The sequence below is a fragment of the Capra hircus genome, chromosome 24, assembly GCF_001704415.2.
Source record: "Capra hircus breed San Clemente chromosome 24, ASM170441v1, whole genome shotgun sequence".
NCBI classification, from domain to species: domain Eukaryota; kingdom Metazoa; phylum Chordata; class Mammalia; order Artiodactyla; family Bovidae; genus Capra; species Capra hircus.
Genome location: NC_030831.1, coordinates 54,829,971 through 54,850,866, shown reverse-complemented (window position 1 = coordinate 54,850,866; position 20,896 = coordinate 54,829,971). Strand labels below are relative to the sequence as shown.

The following is a 20,896-nucleotide window of genomic DNA, read 5'->3' as shown; positions in this document are numbered from 1 at the left end:
AACATGCTGAATACACTGGGGATGCATATTATATGAGGTTTCAGTTTGTACAGCTCTTTTTTAAACTATAATGTTTAAACAATACTGCTTTTAATTAAGAAATCTGGCTTTATTAAAAGCCAGATCTGTGACTTATAACCATTTCTGTATATCTGCTCTCAATCAAGAGAAAAATAGTTTAATTTCTGTAGCTGTGTTCGTTTTGCATATGGTAAATGGATGCAGCATGCACCCAGGGCGTTGCTTCAGAGACAGGTTTTTTTTTGTTTTTTGTTTTTTGTTTTTTTTTCATAAATATGTAAAGTTTGCTCTTAAATACCAGATGTAGGTTAAGTGGATCTTTAAAATGATGAACTCTACAGAGATCCTTTTTTGGAACCATTTGACCTTTGAGTTGCCTCCTCTTTGATTTGGAGGTGGGATATGAGGAGGAGACCAGAGTCATCTTTGGGGATGGGAAGTTAGACCAACCCAGGGGGAGCAGAGGGGGAGAGAATGCTACACAGCAATAGATAAGGGGAAATAACCAGCCAGTATTACACAGGAACGTCTTTGATTTGATTTTGAAAGTGGGGGAAAAAAATGGCAAAGCAATAAAATTGCTGGTTTCACTGATGAAGGGAAGTGCACACTCACTCTTCTGAAGATGTTTAGAATTCAGTCAAGGGTGACTGCAGAGCCATCTACATCCATAGCGCAATTCCCTAACCACGGTAGGACAGCCTGCTGCCCTGTGAGCCAAGAGTGCCTTTACAGTCTTTCTCCTTTTTTCTCGAAAATATTCAGGGCGCCCACAGCGTCTGAGCTCCTCAGCCCACAGCCCCAACGTGTGCGCAGAAGATCACATCCTTGTTTCTTGCCTTGTGCAAACCGGTATGAATTTTCAAACAAAAGCATCAGAACAAAGGAAATAGTTTTTGAATTTAGTCAGTCTGAAGCTAGCCTTTGACCATTTGATACATTCCACAATACAAAGGAAGTTGAAGGGGAAGAGAAAAAAAAAAGCACCCTCCTTCTCCCCCAAACAACAACAACAAAAAAAAATAATTCAAGGAGGATGCTGGTAATGTTTTCCACATTTGAATTTTAATACATGAAACAGGCTATAAACTGGTGGCCAGCTGCAGTAAATAAAGTAGCAGTGGGAAACTCCGTCCGGCGCGGGTGGGAGTCTCATTCCCAGCTACACACCTTCGCTTGTTGTTCTGGAGTGGAAACGAGTTGCAGTAACTTAACACCCATCCCAGGGCTGGTTTTGTTTTGAGCAAATCTCCTTTAGAACTCTCTTTAATAATTCCTTCTGATTAAAGAACAGATAGCTTTGAATTCTCTTGACCTCCATCCCCTCCCTGTTCCCTCTCTCCCTGCCTTCCGAAAATCAAAACAAAATGGCTTGATCACTTGGAAGATGATAGAAGCATTTCTTTCTGCAGCAGCTTGCAGTCGTGGTGGGGAGGACTGTGGTTCTGCCTGGGCTATTATGTTATCTCATTTAATTGCTAACATATTGTACGTAGCTTTTGATTCATAAAATGTTTTCCTTGGAGTTCTGAAGTAGGTCTTCAGTGAATTACTAAGTATTAGGATAATGAAAGGGATTTTTTTCTTTTTTTTTCACAGCAGCATGGCTCATAACACTCGAGCGAATGTTGATTCTTACGGGCTTTCTAGATGATATTATTTGGCCATGCTCTTTTCTGCTCAGAAACCTTCCCCAGCTTTCCATTATGCACAAGATAAAGACATATGTCTTCGCCTAGCTTTTTAAGCCCATAACCATTTACCAGAAAGCCTTATGCTTTGCTATTCCAATGCAGAAGTGTTTCCGGCAAGACCAGCCTCTGCATATGACCAGGACTTGACCAGAATGTCCTCGCTATGACTTGTTTTGTGTCTATGTGGCTTGGCCTGCTCTAACCACTTCTCTCTGTCCATCTCATTCTCACCCATTCTCAAAGCTCTCACTCAAATTCTGCCTCTTCCAGGAAGCCTTCCCTTGTTAGCTCCACCTGGGAGAGTGGTTTTCTTTGCTCTTCTCATAGCACTGTGAAGCAATCCACTGGCTGGGTGTGATTCTACCCTCTTACGCATAGCTGTGTGTCCTTTGTTGTGGACCTGCATGCCTACTCAGTTGCTCAGTCAGGTCAGGCTCTGTGCAGCCCCGTGGACTGCAGCCTGCCAGGCTCCTCTGTCCATGGGATTTTCCAGGCAAGAACACTGGAATGGGTTGCCATTTCTCCTCCTGGGACTCTTCCAACCCAGGGACCGAACCCTCATATCCTGCATCGGCAGACAAATTCTTTACTACTGAGCCACCTGGGATGCCCTGTTTATCTTTTGTAAGTCTGACTTTGCCTAACCAACTGGACTGTAAATTCCTTGAGTACCATGTATTACATGTAACACATTTTGTTTCCCTCCCAGTAAGTAAATCATCAGTCAAAACGGAAGAAAGGAAACCTTCTAAAGGTGTGAGTAGTTAGTCTCAAGTCAGGGAACTAGACTTAAACTCTGGGGACATAGACTCTAAATTCTGTGCTGTATCTTACAATTATGAGCATTCCTCAGACAAGATCTGTAGTTACACCTTTTAAGAACTAATTTTATGTGGTTAGAATTCACAATTTTCAAATCTTAAGTGTTGGTCAACAAGAAAGAAGTTTCTAGATATCTTATGGCCAGGTCCCCAGAGCAGCTCTCTACCCACCTGTAAAGGTAAAGAGCTTTCCTCCAGTGTGGGAGCATGCTAGGTTAAACCCCACATCGTCTAAATACTTTTTTTGTTTATCCTCTGTAAAGGGTTTTTTAAAATTAATGCTTATTGGAGTCCAGTTGCTTTGCATTACTGTCTAGTTTCTACTGTACAGCAAAGTGAATCAGCTGTGCATACACATATATCCCCTCTTTTTGGATTTCCTTCCCATTTAAGTGCTTATTCTTAAATCAAGGCATCTTGCTAAGTGGTCAAAGGTATGAGCTCTCCTTACCAGGGTGGTCAGAGTAGTACAGTTTAAATTATGAAGTTATTTTTCTTACTAACCTCCCAGTTTTCTAAGGGAATCAAAATAGAAATCTCAGAACCTGGGAGAATAAAGAAACAGCTGGGTTCATCACTATCCTGGTTAGAAACTCTTATCCAGACATCAGTCCCTTCTATGCCTCAGAGATCAATTCTGATCATCAGATTTGATCTAAATCAAAAGTCTAAATCACTGGATTTGTGATAAGTTATTGAAATGGCCATTTTCCAGATATGTCTCTCTGTTACTCATGCATTATTCAGATCCACAAATGAGCCCTGAAAACAGATCTTTCAGATGACCTCATCTCCTCTGTTAATGAACAAGATTGAAACCCACATCAAAAATATCTTTATATGGTTCTGTTCCCCCTCCTGATCCCTCCGTCAGTAGAGTCAGCAGTGGTGGGATCACTCAGCTGAAAAGCTCCTATACTATTAATACATCATGTTAGTGTGGTTCCCAGACCCTTTTTGCTAAAGGCCCATCTATTCATTTCAAAAACGTTTACCAAGTCATTGGTAAATGACTTAGAGCCTACCAAGTTCCAGGCTCTATGCTAAGACGTGGTTTCTGCCATCAGGGGGTTCCCAGTCTCATAGGATATGATATATATTTAAAAACAGGCTGCTGCAGCAATGTCCTAAGACTCATAGGAGAGCGGGGACCCAGCTCTGAACCACAGGCTGGAGGGATCAGGTTGTCGCTTGGTAGGAGCAGTCATCTCCTGAGGACCTCGTCGCCCAAGATGACCGAGGGCTGGGGGCGCCCTGTGAAACCCGCCACCCACACTGTTCTCCACCGTATCACCTGAGGCCTCTTGTTAGACTCCCAGGTGACTGTGCGGCACACACTTCAGAAACGACAGCTACAAGCCTGTCTTAGCCTGTGTTCCCGCTTTTCAGTGATGTTTTTAGTGTGACTTTGGATTACAAAGATTTATCAGAAGAACAGTCATTAGGTGAAGAAGCACCTTTTAATTTCACTGACATCAAACACATATGAGAGCTTTTACCACTCAGGACTTGAGAGGATAAGCAGTTTAAATTCTGCTTTCACAGTTCTTAAGAATCAGGACCATTGGATTTTAGGTGCTGAAAGCACCGCGGAAGTCACTTAGCCCGTTACTTTTATTTTACTGCGGAAGACTGAGGCCCCAAAAGGGGAAGTGACTCAGGTATGGATACTGTCTGGTTAATGGCCGAGCTAGGATTAGAAGCCAGGCAAGCCAGCAGCGGGACCAGCACTCTCTGTACTAAAGATTACACCACTGCAGCCAGCTTCCTCTCCAACCCAGTGCTGTAGCAATTTCAAAAGTGTGGCTGATGTTAATAATACATATGTTCTGTTAACTAACGAAATCCAAGAAACCTCTTCAGTTGCCCCTTGGCCCTTTGTACCATGTTGCTGTCTAGTTCTGCCACTCAGCTTTGGCAACAAGAGAGCGCATCGGGCACTGATGTGATTCCATGGGCAGCGTGTACTGGTACATCGTAATGGAAGTAGCAGTGGTCAGAAAACTCCGTTTCAACATGGACCTCTTCAACAAATCTGTGATCCCTAGAGGTTTAGGCATCTTCAACCTTGTTCCTCTTGGGTTTTCAAGGATTTTCATTCCATAAGTTTCTGTGTATATTTGAGCACATACTTCATTTCTAAGCAGTTATTACCACAAAGTCTCGGGGACCTTAAGAAGTCATCTCCATCTAGTCCCTCTATAAATTCCCTGCCAAGCAGTGAACAATTCTCCATCAGCCTCCTTCCTCCAAGGCTGAGTAGCTCTAAATGACCACAAAGCCCATTTCCATCAAACTGTAGAAAATTCTTCCTTATGTCCAGCCCAAATTAATATCCCTGAATGTGAAGGTTTTATTTTTCTGCCCATTGGAGTGATCTGTAAATCAGCTCAACAAATACTTGAGTACATTTCAACTGTTTAAATATAGTCTGATCTTTTTTTTTTTCTTAAGGCTAGACATCCGTATCTTCAAATATTTATCCTAAAGAAAAGTTCTGACTCTGTCACTTTCCACCACATTCTTCCCAGTTTAAAAAGAAAGCTCCCCTCACCCCTGGGACGTTTTAGTGTGTAGAATCTCAGAATTTGAACATGGTGCCCGAGGAGTCATCAGCAGACTTGGGTGGTGGTTCTTGTTCATTCACTCAGTCATATCCCAACTCTTTGCAACCCCATGGATTGCAGCACACCAGGCTTCCTTGTCCTTCACCATCTCCCAGAGCTTGCTCAAGCTCAGGTCCATCGAGTCAGTGATGCCATCCAACCATCCCGTCCTCTGTCGTCCCCTTCCCTTCTCACCTTCAATCTTTCCCAGCATCCAGGTCTTTTCCAGTCAGTCAGTTCTTTGCATCAGGTGGCCAAAGTATGAGAGCTTCAGCTTTAACATCAGTCCTTTCAATGAATATTCAGGGTTGATTTCCTTTAGGATGGGCTGGTTGGATCTCCTTGCTGTCCAAGGGACTCTCAAGAGCCTTCTCCAGTACCACAGTTCGAAAACATCAGGTCTTTGGCACTCAGCCATCTTTATGGTCTACCTTTCACATCCATACATGACCACTGGGAAAACTATAGCTTTGACTATGTGGACTTGGATGGATCTATCTCCAAATCCATTCAACACATATCTTCAGTAAAGGCCACTCAGCAGTATCCTATTGGCAGTATTTGATGACATCATCATCCTGCTGCCAGATATTGCACTTGTGATCAGCAGAGACCCATCAGCCAGCCACATGTCTGTCAACTGGCTTTGTACACTTGTTGTTATACCAGTACAGAACTCCACGTAATGCCTTTAAATTTCATACAGCAGCCTTTAGTCTGTTCCAACATCTCCTTTAGGTCGTCATTCAGTCACATATTCTGTCGCTCTGCTGATGGTAAATTAATCACAGGATACAAGGTGTGCCTCATTCCCATGAATGAGGTTTATACAGAAAGACTTGTTCTTCTGGAACAGGAATGAGTTGGAGAGCTCATTGCCTCTCTTTCAGAGCACTTCAATCAGTTCAATTCAGTCACTCAGTCCTGTCCAACTCTTTGCGACCCCATGAATTGCAGCACGCCAGGCCTCCCTGTCCATCACCAACTCCCAGAGTTCACTCAAACTTACGTCCATCGAGTCGGTAATGCCATCCAACCATCTCATCTTCTGTCATCCCCTTCTCCTCCTGCCCTCAATCCCTCCCAGCATCAGAGTCTTTTCCAATGAGTCAACTCTTCGCATGAGGTAGCCAAAGTACTGGAGTTTCAGCTTTAGCATCATTCTTTACAAAGAACACCCAGGACTGATCTCCTTTAGAATGGACTGGTTGGATCTCCTTGAGGTCCAAGGGACTCTCAAGAGTCTTCTCCAACACCACAATTCAAAAGCATCAGTTCTTTGGCAGTCAGCTTTCTTCACAGTCCAACTCTCACATCCATACGTTAGCACTGGAAAAACCATAGCCTTGACTAGACAGACCTTTGTTGGCAAAGTAATGTCTCTGCTTTTGAATATGCTATCTAGGTTGGTCATAACTTTCCTTCCAAGGAGTAAGCATCTTTTAATTTCATGGCTGCAGTCACCATCTGCAGTGATTTTGGAGGCAAAAAAAAATAAAGTCTGACACTGTTTCCACTCTTTCACCATCTATTTCCCAGGAAGTGATGGGACCAGATGCCATGATCTTCATTTTCTGAATGTTGAGCTTTAAGCCAACTTTTTCATTCTCCTCTTTCACTTTCATCAAGAGGCTTTTGAGTTCCTCTTCACTTTCTGCCATAAGGGTGGTGTCATTTACATATCTGAGGTTATTGATATTTCTCCCAGCAGTCTTGATTCCAGCTTGTGCTTCTTCCAGCCCAATATTTCTCATGATGTACTCTGCATATAAGTTAAATAAGCAGGGTGACAATATACAGCCTTGACGTCCTCCTTTTCCTATTGGGAACCAGTCTGTTGTTCCATGTCAGAGCACTTAGGAATCATCTTTTAAATTACATGTTATAGGATTTCACCCAAGATCTTAGTCTTCTCCATCATCCATCTATAGCTTCTATGTTGAGTTTTTTTTTTTCTTTAATGTGGATATTTGCCCATCTGTAGCATTCCACCATCTCTCCCAATCTCCACAATTATCAAAAATTTCTGAAAGCAGATTAGCAACCTTAACTGTAAGGTTTTATCTGTATCCATATTGTTCTTTAAGAAAACTTGGTTGGGGGGCGGGGGGAGGCAGAGAGGAAAAATAGCTTGAAGAAATTCTCTTTATATGTATTTTTAAAAAATTGGTGTCAGCTTTATTGAGCTATTATTAACATCTAACATAGGTAAGTTTAAGGTTTACAACACAACACTTTGATCCATGTATATATTACAGAATGGTTACCACAATAAAGTTAGTTAACACCTGCCACCTGCATTCCCTAGCATAATTCAGATTTTTTTTTTTTTAGTGGCGGTGGTGGTGATAACTTTTAAGAGCCACTGTCAGTCAGCAACTTCAAATATATAGTACAGTATTGTTAGTTACTGCCTGCATGCTGTATATTACCTGGAGAAGGAAATGGCAACCCACTCCAGTATCCTTGCCTGGAGAATCCATAGGCAGAGGAGCCTGATGGGCTACAATCCATGGGATCACAGAGGGTCAGACACAGCTGAAGCCACTGAGCATGCACACGGTATATTAAATTCTCAAGAACGTGTTCATCTGACAGCTGGAAGTTTGTCCTCTTCAACCAACATTCCGTCATCGCCACCCGTCCTCAGCAACCACCATTCTCTCATTTCTTTTAGTTCATTTTTTAGATTCTGCATATTCCTGAGGATATACAGCATTTGTCTTTCTCTCTCTGACTTATCTAGACAAGATCTCTTGCCCTTGGACTGGTTACAACAGTTTTAGAATCCTGGAGTTCAGCATGTGATACTTCTGCATTCGTTTAAGCACAAGTCAAGAGGTTTCAAATCCAGCTATTTACTGGCTGGAGACCACTGACTCTCCATTAACAACCCCTGAGACAGGTGGTCCACCAACTTGTGTGCCCAGATCTCACAGCACTGGGTCCAAATTAGGTATATCCTCTTTTTCTTCCCCTAATACCCATTTTACTCAAATTCAGGCCCTATGACCTAAAAATGGGACTGTCAGTCTGCATCAAGCCCCCAAAAGTCTTTTCCTCCTTGCTTCCAGGACAAATCCAGCCTAGTTCCTTAATTTTCCTCCAGAGTTTAGCACCCTCACTTCATGAACTTTAAATCCATAAAACCCAACAGTTGTCTCCTCTGCTTTTAAAATACAAAAACACATTTAAAGCAGGCTCTATGACCTCGACACATTTTGACTTTGCTTACCTCTTGAATAATAGAGGAAAAAGCAGGTAGATGCTTCCGGCGGCAGTTATCCTCATAATTTGTTAGCCAGTGCTAAACTGTCCATAATTTAGAAGATACAACCTGTGCATTTTTAAAAAGTAACATTACCCTCGTTTTCTCAGGAAAGCAGATTTTCTGAGAAGAATCTGTATTGTATAGATTAGAAAATACACAGATGTTTCTCCACTCATTCTGCACTGTTTCTGCTTCAGGTCCTTGGGGGATGCATACATGTGTGAGAGTTTCTGAGCCCACAGGCCTTGGGAGGACAGTAATACAAGTGTGTGCCTAACCAACTGCCATGGAGGGTGGAATGATTAAGTAACCAGAGATGTATTAATCCATCTTTTGTTACCCGAACATTATTGACCAGAGACGTTTCCATATTTGCTTACATAAATTGCTGCCCATGTGTGTGAGTTTCTGCAGAAATCCCCTGGTCGATAATGCGTTAAGTCAGCCGAGAAGTGATTTGGAAGAAGGGCAGACCTTGACCAGCCTTCAGGATGGCCAGGGAACGCTTCCTGGAGAAGGTGTCACTGAGTACATAGTAGAGTCAGCATTGAGTTTCAACAGAGTCAGGCTCGACGGGCCATTACAGCCCCACAGAATCCACAGGATCCAAAAAAATACGCGGCACATCAGGGGTCCTCTGCGCCCAAATGGAAGTAAGAAACGGGCGCAACGGTGCAGTGCGCCAGGCAGGCTGCTGTGGGTTGGAGCCCCCCTCGGAGCACAGCAGCTCAGCAACTGGCTCGCATCTTTCACAGGGGAGTCCACAGGAAGAGTGAATTTTCATGTATATTTTTTACATCCAAATTAAATTAACTCATGGAATTTTCCACCCTTAGGAATTAAAGTAGCAGCTCATGAAGTAATTCAGTTATGTCATTCATACCAAAACAGAAAATGCCGGAGCAACTTGGCACCGTTTAAAAGCCAAGCCTTAAAAAAAAAAAAAAAAAGCCAAGCCTAGGCCTTGGCCATTTTATTCTTTTTTTCAAAACCTGTGGCTGTTGTGTTATTTTAACTTTTATTGCAGTTGTAGATCTTTTTTTTCCCAAAATCAAAAGTATCTTCATTGCTTAGAAAACAGAAGTGTAAAATGGATTTGAAATAAGAAGAGGGTTTCGGCAAAGCAGCTTTAGGAGTGAAAAGCTGAGGGGGCGGGGGAGGAGAAGCTGTAACATCGAATTTCTGAAATGCGAGGATTCCACCTAATTGGTTGACTTTCACAGTTTCGCATAATGATAGCTTCCTCTGGATCCATAAATCAACTCAGAACTATAAAGTGGAGTTTAACCAAAAGCTCTGTCCAGTATTAGTTAAATGAGATCTTTTGCATTGTCCTGATACAATAGCCACATTCATTTTCAAGCACTTAATTGGATGTATTGTCAAAAACCACGGTGTTGAATTTCCACATTTTAATTTCACATTTGCCTGCTCCCCAGCTTCTGCGCAGGGACGGGTCTGGTTTGGAGCTGCAAGTGTGTGAAAGTTATTGGAGAACGGTCGTCTCTGGGTAATGTTTCTATAAGCCGCCCAAAAATTTTCCCCCTGTAGTCTAGATGGGGAACAGCTGGTTTTTGTTTAAAAAGCTGTTTTGAGAAATGTCTGAATCTTGAGGTGTAGAACTGAGGTCACCAGTAAAAGCAGGTGCTCAGGGACAAGTGAGAAGGACTCTGGGGCCCGGTTGGCCCTATAATCTTCTGCAGGGTATTTCCTATTAGAGGAAAAAGTGTTGAAGTTGGTTCCTTTATTTAGGACGCAAACTGATAAAGTAATAGTATTAGCGACGCTATTGGAAATTGAGCATCTTTGAACATAGCCAGCCCTCGAGTGAATAATTAGCTCCCTCTGAAATGGCTGTTTCCCTCCCAAGGCTTCAAATACAAAGGTCCAAGGCTTTAACTTCCGTTAGGTGTTATAAGCCCTTGAATTTCCTCTTTAAATACACCCACAGTAAAAAGAACCATCGTTTCAAATAAACAGCCCCAGAACTTGGTCTGTCCTCCAAGTTCACAGAGGCGAATCTCAGGAAAAGGCAGAAGAGGAACCCGAATTGGCAGGACCAGGAGGGGGCGGTTTTGAAACAGGCCAAGTGCAGAGCATGTGGAACCACTGAAGTCCAGTGCACGTCAGATATCCACCAGCCTGAAGATGAAAGGAAACGGCCTCTTCCCCTGGGAGCTGGCGGTTATTAGCAGCTGTTTATCCAGTCGGGGATAGAGATTAACATTGTAATTTTTTTTTTCTTTTTTTAAAGAACTAGAAGAAAATTTGTTTGGGAAGTTGGCTCTTCATATCAAATCACTGTGCATTGCCAAAAAAAACTTCCTTTCTCAGAACTGAAGTACTAGGGTTGAGCAATGTTATGACTCTCTGAGAAACTCAGGATTACCAAAAAGCCCATCTCCATAAAATAAGAGAAGAGGCCAGAGAAACCAGTGGAAATCTGCCCCTGACACGTTCCCTTGAACTCTGCCCTTTGCAGCTGGCTCTTGAGGCTGGTACCTGTTCTCGGCCTGCCTCTGCGCGGGAGTGTTCTCCCGCCCCCTGCCCCACTGCCCCCCTCTCAGCCCCCCAAATTAATCTTGGCCACTCTGAGTCCTACGCAAATGGATTCTGCACATGCTTACTGCTTGTAAATACCTTTTCATGGCATATTGGGGGAAGTTGCTTAGTACTCTGTAGAGCTTTATTCTCAAAAAAAAAAAAAAAAAGAAGAGCTGGATATTGGTATTTTCCCCCCCCTGATTTAATGCTACTCTTAATGTCATTTTCTTTTATTAAATCCTTTCTTTTGCTTTTGATCTTATTTATAGCAGAGCCACTGGTCATATGGAAACTATTATTGTATAGCTGGGAGATGAAAGACTTCATTGCAGTTAAATAAGAGTGAATCATTTGGGCCAGTAATACACACATACAGTGAGGTACCATTTGTATCCAGAATGCCCTATGTTGTTCACTTGGTAACAGAGCCATTGAGGTTTATAAAGGGCTTTACCAAAGTCTGCTTTTTTCCCAAAATATGTCGTCTGACAATATGGAAACAGGTTGATGTGCAGTCCTTAGCTACTTTATATATATATATGTGTATACATATATATAGGCACTTACTGTTGTAAAAATAGGAACTTTCATTTAAAGTTGAGATGTTAATCTGTATCAAAATTCTACCCATTTTTCAAACCCTGTCTACAATACCGTTTTCTTGAAGTTGTCTCTGGTTTCTCCATCTGATATGATCTCATTCATCCTTTAAAACCCTACATGACCTTATACTCCTTTATGACATTCATCTTATTTTGCCTTATATAGTATTTTTATATATATGTCTGCTGTTAAGATATGAGAGGCCACGAAGTAATACACACATCTATCTTTTATTATTTTTTCCTGCAGTGGCTTGCATATACATAATAGCCATTCCTAAGGCCTTTTGAATTAAATGAAATTTTTTTTTTTAATAGAAAATGGCTAACCTATAGTCAGCAATACCAAAAGCTTTTAGATTTCAGAGTGTCTCACAGGATATATGCCACTGGTGTCATCCCTGACAGTTTAGGAAGTACATAATTGCACCTTGTGATATTACAGTCCTATACGAGGACCCAGTGCTTGCCTTTGGGGTGCTTACATTTCAGAAGAGGTATAGGCTTTGTGAATAGCAGCCAAACAACATCCCTGGAGCGTATGCCCTGCCTTACTAGACAATGGCCTCGAGTGATGTCCGTCATTAACAGTTAGGGGAGAGCCCTCTCCAGATCCAACAAGATGTTGAGAGTCCTAGAGACCCAGGCAGACTAGGAGGAATGAGAGTAAGGGGGTCTGTAGGACAAATGAAAGTGGGTCCTGGGGAGGGAACTAGCCCTTGTGTCCCTGGGGACAGAAGATGGAAGGCTCAGCTTAGGCCTTGGGGATGTGGGAGTGAAGGCACCAAACGAGAGGTCGCAGGCAGGTAACTGAAGATGGAGATGAAGAAATTTGAACAGGAGGGTACCAGCGTGCTCCTTTGGTGTCCAGGTGAAGCATAAGGTATTGATAAGCTATCTTAGACTTAAGCCATAGGACAATGAAAAGCCATGCAAGAATCTTGATGTGCAAGGGCCCAAGGGCAGAGGATACAGCATTTACATGCTGAGTGTTTCAGAAGGGATGGGGAAGAAATGTTTTGTTACACAAGCTTCTTTACACTTCCACTGCTTTTCCAAAAATGTTACAATCAGCAGGTGTTACTTGCATAACAAAGAAAACATTTTAAACAGAAAGGCCTGATTCTTCCCCTGTAGAGGTCATTACAGAGTATTGAGTAGGGTTCCCTGGGCTGTACAGTAGATTATTACCTTCTGTAGATATAGTAGTGTGTATATGTCAGTCCCAGTCTGCCATTTTATCCCCTTTTCCCCTTGGTAACCATGTTTGTTTCCTACATCTGTGACTCTGCAAAAGAGTGGGTAAATGTTTACGTGTAACTGATTCACTTTGCTATATAACAGAAACTAACACAGCTTTATAAGTCAACTAAATTCCAATAAACATTAATTTTTTAAAATGTTTTAAATGAAAGCCTGTTAGTTAAGGATAAATCCCTAGTAACAGGCTTCGTGGGCCAGCTGCAGAGCACTTTGTGTGCCAGGCAGCCAGACACAGGTGTGTTTATTCTGCAGGGACCGGAAATTCCGACACGTATCCAGTGTCCAGTTGTCTTTTCCTTCACTCTAGCAAAAGAAGCTGCTTACGAGTAACTGCAAATTTGCACCATAATCTCTGTGCTGCGTGGGCTTAGTTCACTAGGCTTGGATTAGTTCCCCCCATCCTGGGGCCAGGAAGGGCCGGAGTGGACTCTGCTAACCAGCCCCCAAGGCCCCCCCACCCGATGGGCTTCATCCAGTTCTAGTTTCCGGTGTAGGAAAGTGATGTAAAGTATTGGGGGCAGAGGGTGGGGATACAGAGGAGAGAAATGAAACAGTTTTAATAGATGAAACTTGAGTTAAGGGGGAAAAAAAAAAGATGAACTGAAATCACATAACTGCCATTTGCATTTCTCAAACTCGATCACAGAATCATTTATTTTTAACCATTTTGGTGGACATCATGAGAGTTTCAGCCCGGCTGACCCCATGACAGGTTAACACTGCCAAGGTCAGGGTCGTTTAGACATGCTTAAATCCTTTCGAATGTTATTTTATCATCTGGGGAATAAGCGTTAAATTCATTTCCAAGAATTGCCCAGTTAAGAAATACCTTCCGTTTTCAGATAAAGCATAGTTGAAGCTGTGAGATTTCTGGGGAGGGGAAAAAAATTTTTTTTTTTTTTTTTTTTTTTAAGAAAATTAGGTTTTCTCCCAATGAACATTTTAAGAATCGAGATCCAAACTAAAGAATTGAATCCAGATCTGACTTGAGTGAAAAGTCCTTTCAGTGTGTAATCACATGAATTTTTAAAAATGGTCTGTTAATTTTTTAAAACTGAGGAATGTGGAAATTATATTCGTGGTTGAAGGGTCTCCCAGATGCCACAGCTTTCTCACACGAAAGAGTTGGTTTGCAGAGCCTACTCTCGTTTTCTACAGAATTCAGTGCCTCTGATACTGTTTCTCAACATCTACCACTGCTATTTCATGAACTTCCGAGTTCCCATCTGTGAGCTATTAAAGTTTGCAAGACCACTTCCCACCTCTGTAAAAGATGCCCCTTTTGGACTCAGTGGTATTTTTTGCACATTTGAGAAAATGTTTGCTTTCCTCTGTTATGACACAGATCTGGCAAGATAATTGAAACTGAAATCGAGCACTCTCTGACTGTCATGTATAATTGATATTTCATGAGGAGATTACAGTTCAGACACCAAAACTGTTTTCTCTGTCAATGGGTGTCTAATTACAGTAAAAAGCCCATCAACATTTTTTTTTAATGATTATAGCAAAACAAGAGAAAGTTAAAAGAGAGAAAAGTAAAAGTTACCAGGACTTTTTTTCTGGGCCCATTCTCTTGTTGTTATTTTCCTTCTTTCTAAAAAACACCTCTGTCAAAAGGAAATTTTTGAACACGATGCCATTAATTACAGACTTTCATTTTGAGATACCAAAATGTTTCTAACAGCATTTCTGGTTTTGTGTCGTTATCTCTGGATCTAAAAACTGATGACAAATTTCCTAAAGTTCCCACCCTATACTCTTTTAGAAGGATTATGGTAGGGGAGAAGGAACTGAGGTCTGAAAGCCTGTTTTGAAGTAGTTATCGCTGGAGATAACATTAACAAGGATTGAATAACTGCCAAATGAAATTTAATACATTTTCCCATCCATGCAATAGGCCTCTTAAATACAACAGAATAATTACTTTCATAATACTCCCTGGAAACAAAGAGAGCAGAAACACTGAATGCCTTTTTTGTTTGTGATGTCTGTTGTGAGCGCGAGGATCAGGAGAAGGATGTTTACCAGGGCACTCTCCGTGCATCCCCGCATAAAAAACAGCGTTGCCAGCAGCCACCTCATTTGAAGTTGCATATCTTTAAAATCTGTTTATGTTGGAGGAGTTGTGGCAGATATTAAATTTTGTAATTCAGTTAGACATCTTGGCCTTGGCTTGAGTTGGTGGACTATGATGGTTTTCCCCTCAATGATAAAACGAAAGTGATTTTCATATCTGCATCTGCATACACACACACACACACACACACACACACACAGAGTTTTAAAATGAAAACTCCAGGAAGTAGTTTGTCCCTAAACTCTGCCCCCCTCCTCTCTGTGCGTGCATGTGTGAGTGTGTATATGTATTTGTGTGCTAACTCGAATCAGTCGTGTCTGACTCTTTGCAACCTCATAATAGGACTGTAGCCCACCAGTCTTCTTCCCATGAGATTCTCCAGGCAAGAATAATGGAGTGGGTTGCCGTTTCCTTCTCCAGGGGATCTTCCCAACCCGGGGATTGAACCCATGTCTCCTGCGTTGGCAGGCAGATTCCTTACCGCTGGACCTTTGGGTATGCCCTACCAAATTGGGGTAGGGGGACATCTGGTTCCAGGCTGGCCTGTTCATGGGATGGTCCACTTCTGCTTCAGAATGATGAGCCAGGCCCTCAGATGATCTCAGCATTCTGAACTCAGAAATACTAAAACAAAGAGGGAGTTAGGGGCAGGTTCAGAACCTGGAAGGATGTACTGGGAGCTCCTGTGAAAGGAGAGTCCAGGGTGTGGTCCAGAGCGGGCAGAAGCCAGAGAGAGAGGTACCAACAGGGGTGGGAGAGGCCGGGATGGCCCCTGGGGGACAAGGGATGGCCGTAGGTCACAGGAGTTCCCCAGGCCCTGAGCTTTAGTCACCAAATCTTCCTGTTACGGCTGAGTAATATTCCGTCGTGTACCGCAACTTCTTCATCCATGTCCCTCCGTCTGTCGATGGACATCTCGGCTGCACCCATGTCCTGGCTGTTGTAAGTAGTGCTCCAGGAACAGGGCTGCATGTGTCTTTTAGAGTCGGATTTTTCCCAGGGTGTGTGCCCAGTAGTGGGATTGCTGGGTCATATAGTAGTTTTATTCCTAAGGAATAAATTTGAGTCCATTCTAATGAAGAGTATAAACCTAGAACTTGCTATACAGAGTGAAATAAGTCAGAAAGTGAAAACCAAATATGCTATATTAACAAATACCTATATGGAATCTAGAAAAATAGTATTGGCGAAGCTATTTACAGAGAAGAAATGGAGACACAGACATACAGAACAGCCTCGTGGACGCTGCGGGGGAAGAGGGGCAGGGCACCGTGAGAAAGTAGCTTTCGTGTGTATACGCTGCCATGTGAAGTAGGTAACCAGCGGGGGTGTAACACAGGGAGCCCAGCCGGGTGCTGTGGGATGACATAGAGGGATGAAGGCGGCAGGGGAGGCTCAGGAGGAGAGGATATGTATATAATGATGACCGATTCACGTCGATGTATGGCAGAGACCACCACAGCATTATAAAACAATTATCCTCTAATAAATAAAATTTAAAAAAAGAAATCTTCCTGTTAAATCTCCTTTTACCTGAGCAAGGCGGAATGAATTTCTGGTCCTTGCTGTTAAAATCACCTCAGTAAATTGATCACTCCATGAAAATTCTACCAAGGATCGCTGTAAGCCCCACATGGGCCAGGGCCCACATCTGAGTTATTCACCATGCATCCCCAGCACCTTCCAGAATGACCACATCAGCTAGATTTGCTGAATTAATAAATATACTCTCTGATCAATTAGCAATTATTGAAAAATGTTTATATTTTAGTTCTGTCTTCTATTTTTAGCATAGATATATCTAAAACCATATGGTATGTGACTATAAGAAGACTCTATTGTTAAAGACTGCAAAAAAATTTACAATCAGTATTGATAAAGCTGTTTTCATTGGCTGCCTTTTAACTTCATTGCTTATCTAGATGAAAAGGTCTCAAAATAGGACTTAAATGAAATATGGATTTTCTGGGTGCCATCCTTAGAATTGATTTGTAGGTTAAAGGAATCTGCTTTTTTTCTAGTCACATTATTATGTATTTGTAAGTGGGCAAATCCTGACTCTCATATATACAGATGGCAGTATTGGTCTCGTCATCTATTTCTGAGTTATTCTATTGATGGGTTTGTGCTGACCATTCACTGTGGTTTTTTTCCTTGTCTTTTATGTGACCAGAAATAATGTTTCTGAGGGAGAAGTAAATAGGGTTAGGAAATGCTGTCTGTGGCCAAGGAAGCAAGCAGAGCAAAGCTAATTCTTCAAATTGGAATATTATTCCACAGACACGGGCAATGGAATGGATCCTGGAGAGTCAAGCTGATTAGATGGATCCATGGATCTAGACCTATCATTATTGATCCATTTGTTCCTGAAATATACTACAAGAGAGACCTTCTGATAGCACAGATAATGTTTTCAACTTCCTTTATGAAAAAGAATGTATTATTTCAGGGGCTCTAAGGTGATCTTTAGAAAATTAAAGTTAGGTAATATGCGTGGATAAAAGCCAACATCTAGTCAGAACAGCCACCTTCTCAAACATATTTATAGATCATTTAAGATTTCGCTGTCATTCTGCAGGAGAAAGATTTAAAACCCAATGGACACGAACAGCGTAGAGTGCAGAGAGGATCATAAGTGAAAGCAGCCTGACTTCTCAGGTTTCTTAAACTGTGTAGACTCTTACTTATACGTGGTAAGCAAGTATTTTCAGCTGAAACACCTAACAGTGTCGGTAATTATTGGGCACCTTTGTGTGCCAACTGTCTTGCATACTACTGCTCCTTGCAATAAACCTGAGATTTATTCACTGTCACTTCCAATGTTATTTTCTCCATTTTGGGTTTGAGTAACTTACCCAAGATTATATAACAAGTAAAGAAACCAGTTACAGTTAGAATCTACATATTTTTAACTCTCGTGTTAATTTTCACTTAGTTATGCTGTCTATCATAATAGTTGAGGCAGAGAAAATAGAAGGGTCATTGGTTCTTTTAAAAACTAAACATGATCTAGAAGGGAAAAAAAAGAAATTTCTGGATTAATAACTGAATATGTTTTAATTGAAAAGCAATGTCTTAACCTTGAATTGCATCTCAGTTGCCCACAAAGAAGGCTTGAGGGTTTTAACAGAATGATTCTAAAATAGAAGGAGGGTATGGGAATCTCTGCCACGCTCAGATTGGTGGTTACCTTCAGTGATTCCAACTTAGACTCATCCTTTGTGGAAAGAAATGTAATCCACTGGGAAGGCCAATAACTGTGAATCAGCAGTTGGATAATTATTTAGGTTATACTTAATAACGGTCTTCGCTAAAGAGCTACCATTTGATCAGGGCCTGTAAAATTCAGGCTTTCAAGTTGACATCTTAGAATGAAAGGATAGTCGTTGATTGAATCAGTCTTCTAATTGCACAAATACAAAAGTGGAAAAAAGCTATCATTCTTTGGTATGAAAGGGAAATGAAAACATACACAGTGAGAAATGGCTGCAGGGAGCTGGGTGGGCACGGTCTGCCTGCGAGAGGTCAGGCTTCTGTTACAGGTACAAGGCAGGAGAGGCGTGGCGGTAGTGCTCAGTATGTGAAAAGGGCTGACGCTTACGCCGCGGAGCTCTGGAAGTTAAATCCAGGACCAGTGGCTGCAGTGTCCAAGGAGGCCAACTTGTGCTGGAGATGGAGTAGCTGTTTTGGAAGATAATCAGGTTCTTAATATACCTGAAGCACCCACATATCAATAGGAACTAGCCACCTTCCAGACTGCTCTGGGGAGGGACACAGGCACCCAGAGGACAGACAGCATGAAGCTCCCCAGATCCCTCAGCTGCAACATTCATCTAAACTTCCCGGTGTGCCCGAGTCCTTAAATCCTGTGCTCTTCTTGCTGTATTTTGTTTTAACTTAAAAAAAAAAATTATTTTGAAATTTAAAAAATTATAAAAACGTGGTGTTGGCTTACAGCGCTGTGTTAATTTCTGCTGTCCAGTGGATACATATGTATATACATTCTTTTTCATAGTCTTTTCCATTATGGTTTATCACAGGACATTGAATGTATTTCCCTGTGCTGTACAGTAGGACCTTGTCGTTTATCCATTCTCTGTATAATAGTTTTATTCTTGCTGTATTTTGAATCTCAGCAGTTAGTATGATTTATATGGCCCTCCCCCTTCCCTCTGTATCATCATCTTCTGCATTGTTTTGGAGTCTGTAAAGGTGACAGTTCATACTAGGCTGTCTTGAGATAGCTTCATCTGGTTCTGTGCATTTTATTGTTGCAGTTCAGATCCTTATTGTTGTTGCACTTGGCGAAAATGCTCTTTTAAAACACTGGGTAGCAAAAGAGCGAAGATTTTGCTTTGTGGCCTTCGACTTCGGATTGGGAAAAACATACACTCTTTGATTCATAGCAGTGTAAATTCATGGAGAGATACTTTTAGTGTTGGACCCACCAAACAATACACTAACAGATAATTACGTGGAATGCCAGTGAAGCTTGACTCACGGTCCTCTTGGTTTCCAAATGCTCAATGGTCTTCCTTGAAGGCGTTCACTATAAAAGTCAGCTATTGCTGTCTCAGTGCCATAAGTTCAACATCTCTGGACCCCAGAGTAGGTAGTAGTAATTAATAAAAAACTCAGCAGTATTTTTTTTTTCCAGACCCAGTCATCATGCTGTGCTCTATAATTTTATTCTTGGAGTCATCGAGAGTGTTTCCAATATGGTGTCTATCTAGGATCAGAATAGTTAAAAAAAAAAATGGAAAAATGTCCAAACATCTTTGCATGGCAATGATGGCATTACTGGTGTGTTTAATAAAACCTTTATTGGTACATTTTCCGGTATGGTGGCATTGGCAGAAACGGTCCCCCTTTGGATTTGGAACTCAGCAGCTGATGAAATACAGTAAACATTAATTTGGAATGGGCTGCCAGTTTTGGAAAGCCAGGTGACATTTTATTATATTTGTACCGAGCAGGGGCTACGTCCCATACTGCTGTAGCTTCCGCTGTCAGAGGCTTAGCTGGCATTATGGAAAAAAAAAAAAAAAGAAAAACATGGCAGGCCTGAGAATCTTATCCCCTGAAATGAAAGTCGAATGCCAAATTGAAATTCCTGTAGGATTTCCGATAGCAATGGGGGAATTGAGAAGCCCACAATTAAGCATATGGGCATTAAGATAATTGTCAGATCTGTTGGCGGACATGATAGAAGGCAGATGGGTGCGAATCAGTACGCTCCACCGCAGCACCCTGGGAGACAATTTGACGTTTTACCTGCCTGAGCTCCTCTGCCATATTTGTCACTGGATGTACAGCACAGCATCTTACTGAGCGTTAAGTGTTTTTTTTTTTTTCCCCTTCCGCTGAGGACTGTAGCTGCATGTGTGATCCTTCAGCGCCCTCTAGTGAAATGCACTGGGGAGTCTTGTTTTCAAAGGCTGGTCTTCCTTCCTTGGGGTCCTGCGGTCGCACCTCTGATGCCCACTTACCTCCGCCGTCCCTCTGGCTCTTTCAGGTCGGGGCCCATCGTGAAGACGGCGTGGCCCTGCGAGGCAGCCACTCTCTCGTTCCGAACCAGGTGCCGGTGCCGCAGCTACCTGTCCAGTCGGCAACTTCCCCTGATCTGAACCCACCCCAGGACCCTTACAGAGGTAGGTCCACCTTGGAGGGGCACGTCTCATTTCCCTGAAACAGTAGACCCCGTGTGCCTGCGGTGCCTCCTTGGCATTCACCCCTCAGGAAGCACTGGCCCGTGACCACGAAGCCGTTTCGGTAACAAGATGGTAAGGAAATGGGAAAGGCTTTCGAACGTCGACGGCTAATTGTGTTTCTTCGGTAACTGTTTTCCTCCAGCATCTTCTGAAACCCTGTTCCTGTTTGCAGCAGGGGATGAGACCAGACACTGATGAGAGGAAATGTGATTTTAGCTATTTCCACATTGCGCTCATCCAGGTCCTTTAATGTGGTTAGTTGTAGCCTGACAGTGATGTTTCC

General features: G+C 42.3%; 1 protein-coding gene across 21 annotated transcripts in view; it reads left to right on the top strand.

Annotated features, from left to right (window-relative positions):
* TCF4 (transcription factor 4) overlaps positions 1–20,896 on the top strand; it is a 384,420-nt gene that overhangs the window by 352,713 nt on the left and 10,811 nt on the right. For all 21 annotated transcript variants that reach the window (XM_018039407.1, XM_018039409.1, XM_018039408.1 and 18 more), the window contains one exon: positions 20,418–20,553. In XM_018039407.1, the coding sequence (XP_017894896.1) occupies positions 20,418–20,553 (136 nt within the window). The remainder of the gene's footprint in view (positions 1–20,417; positions 20,554–20,896) is intronic.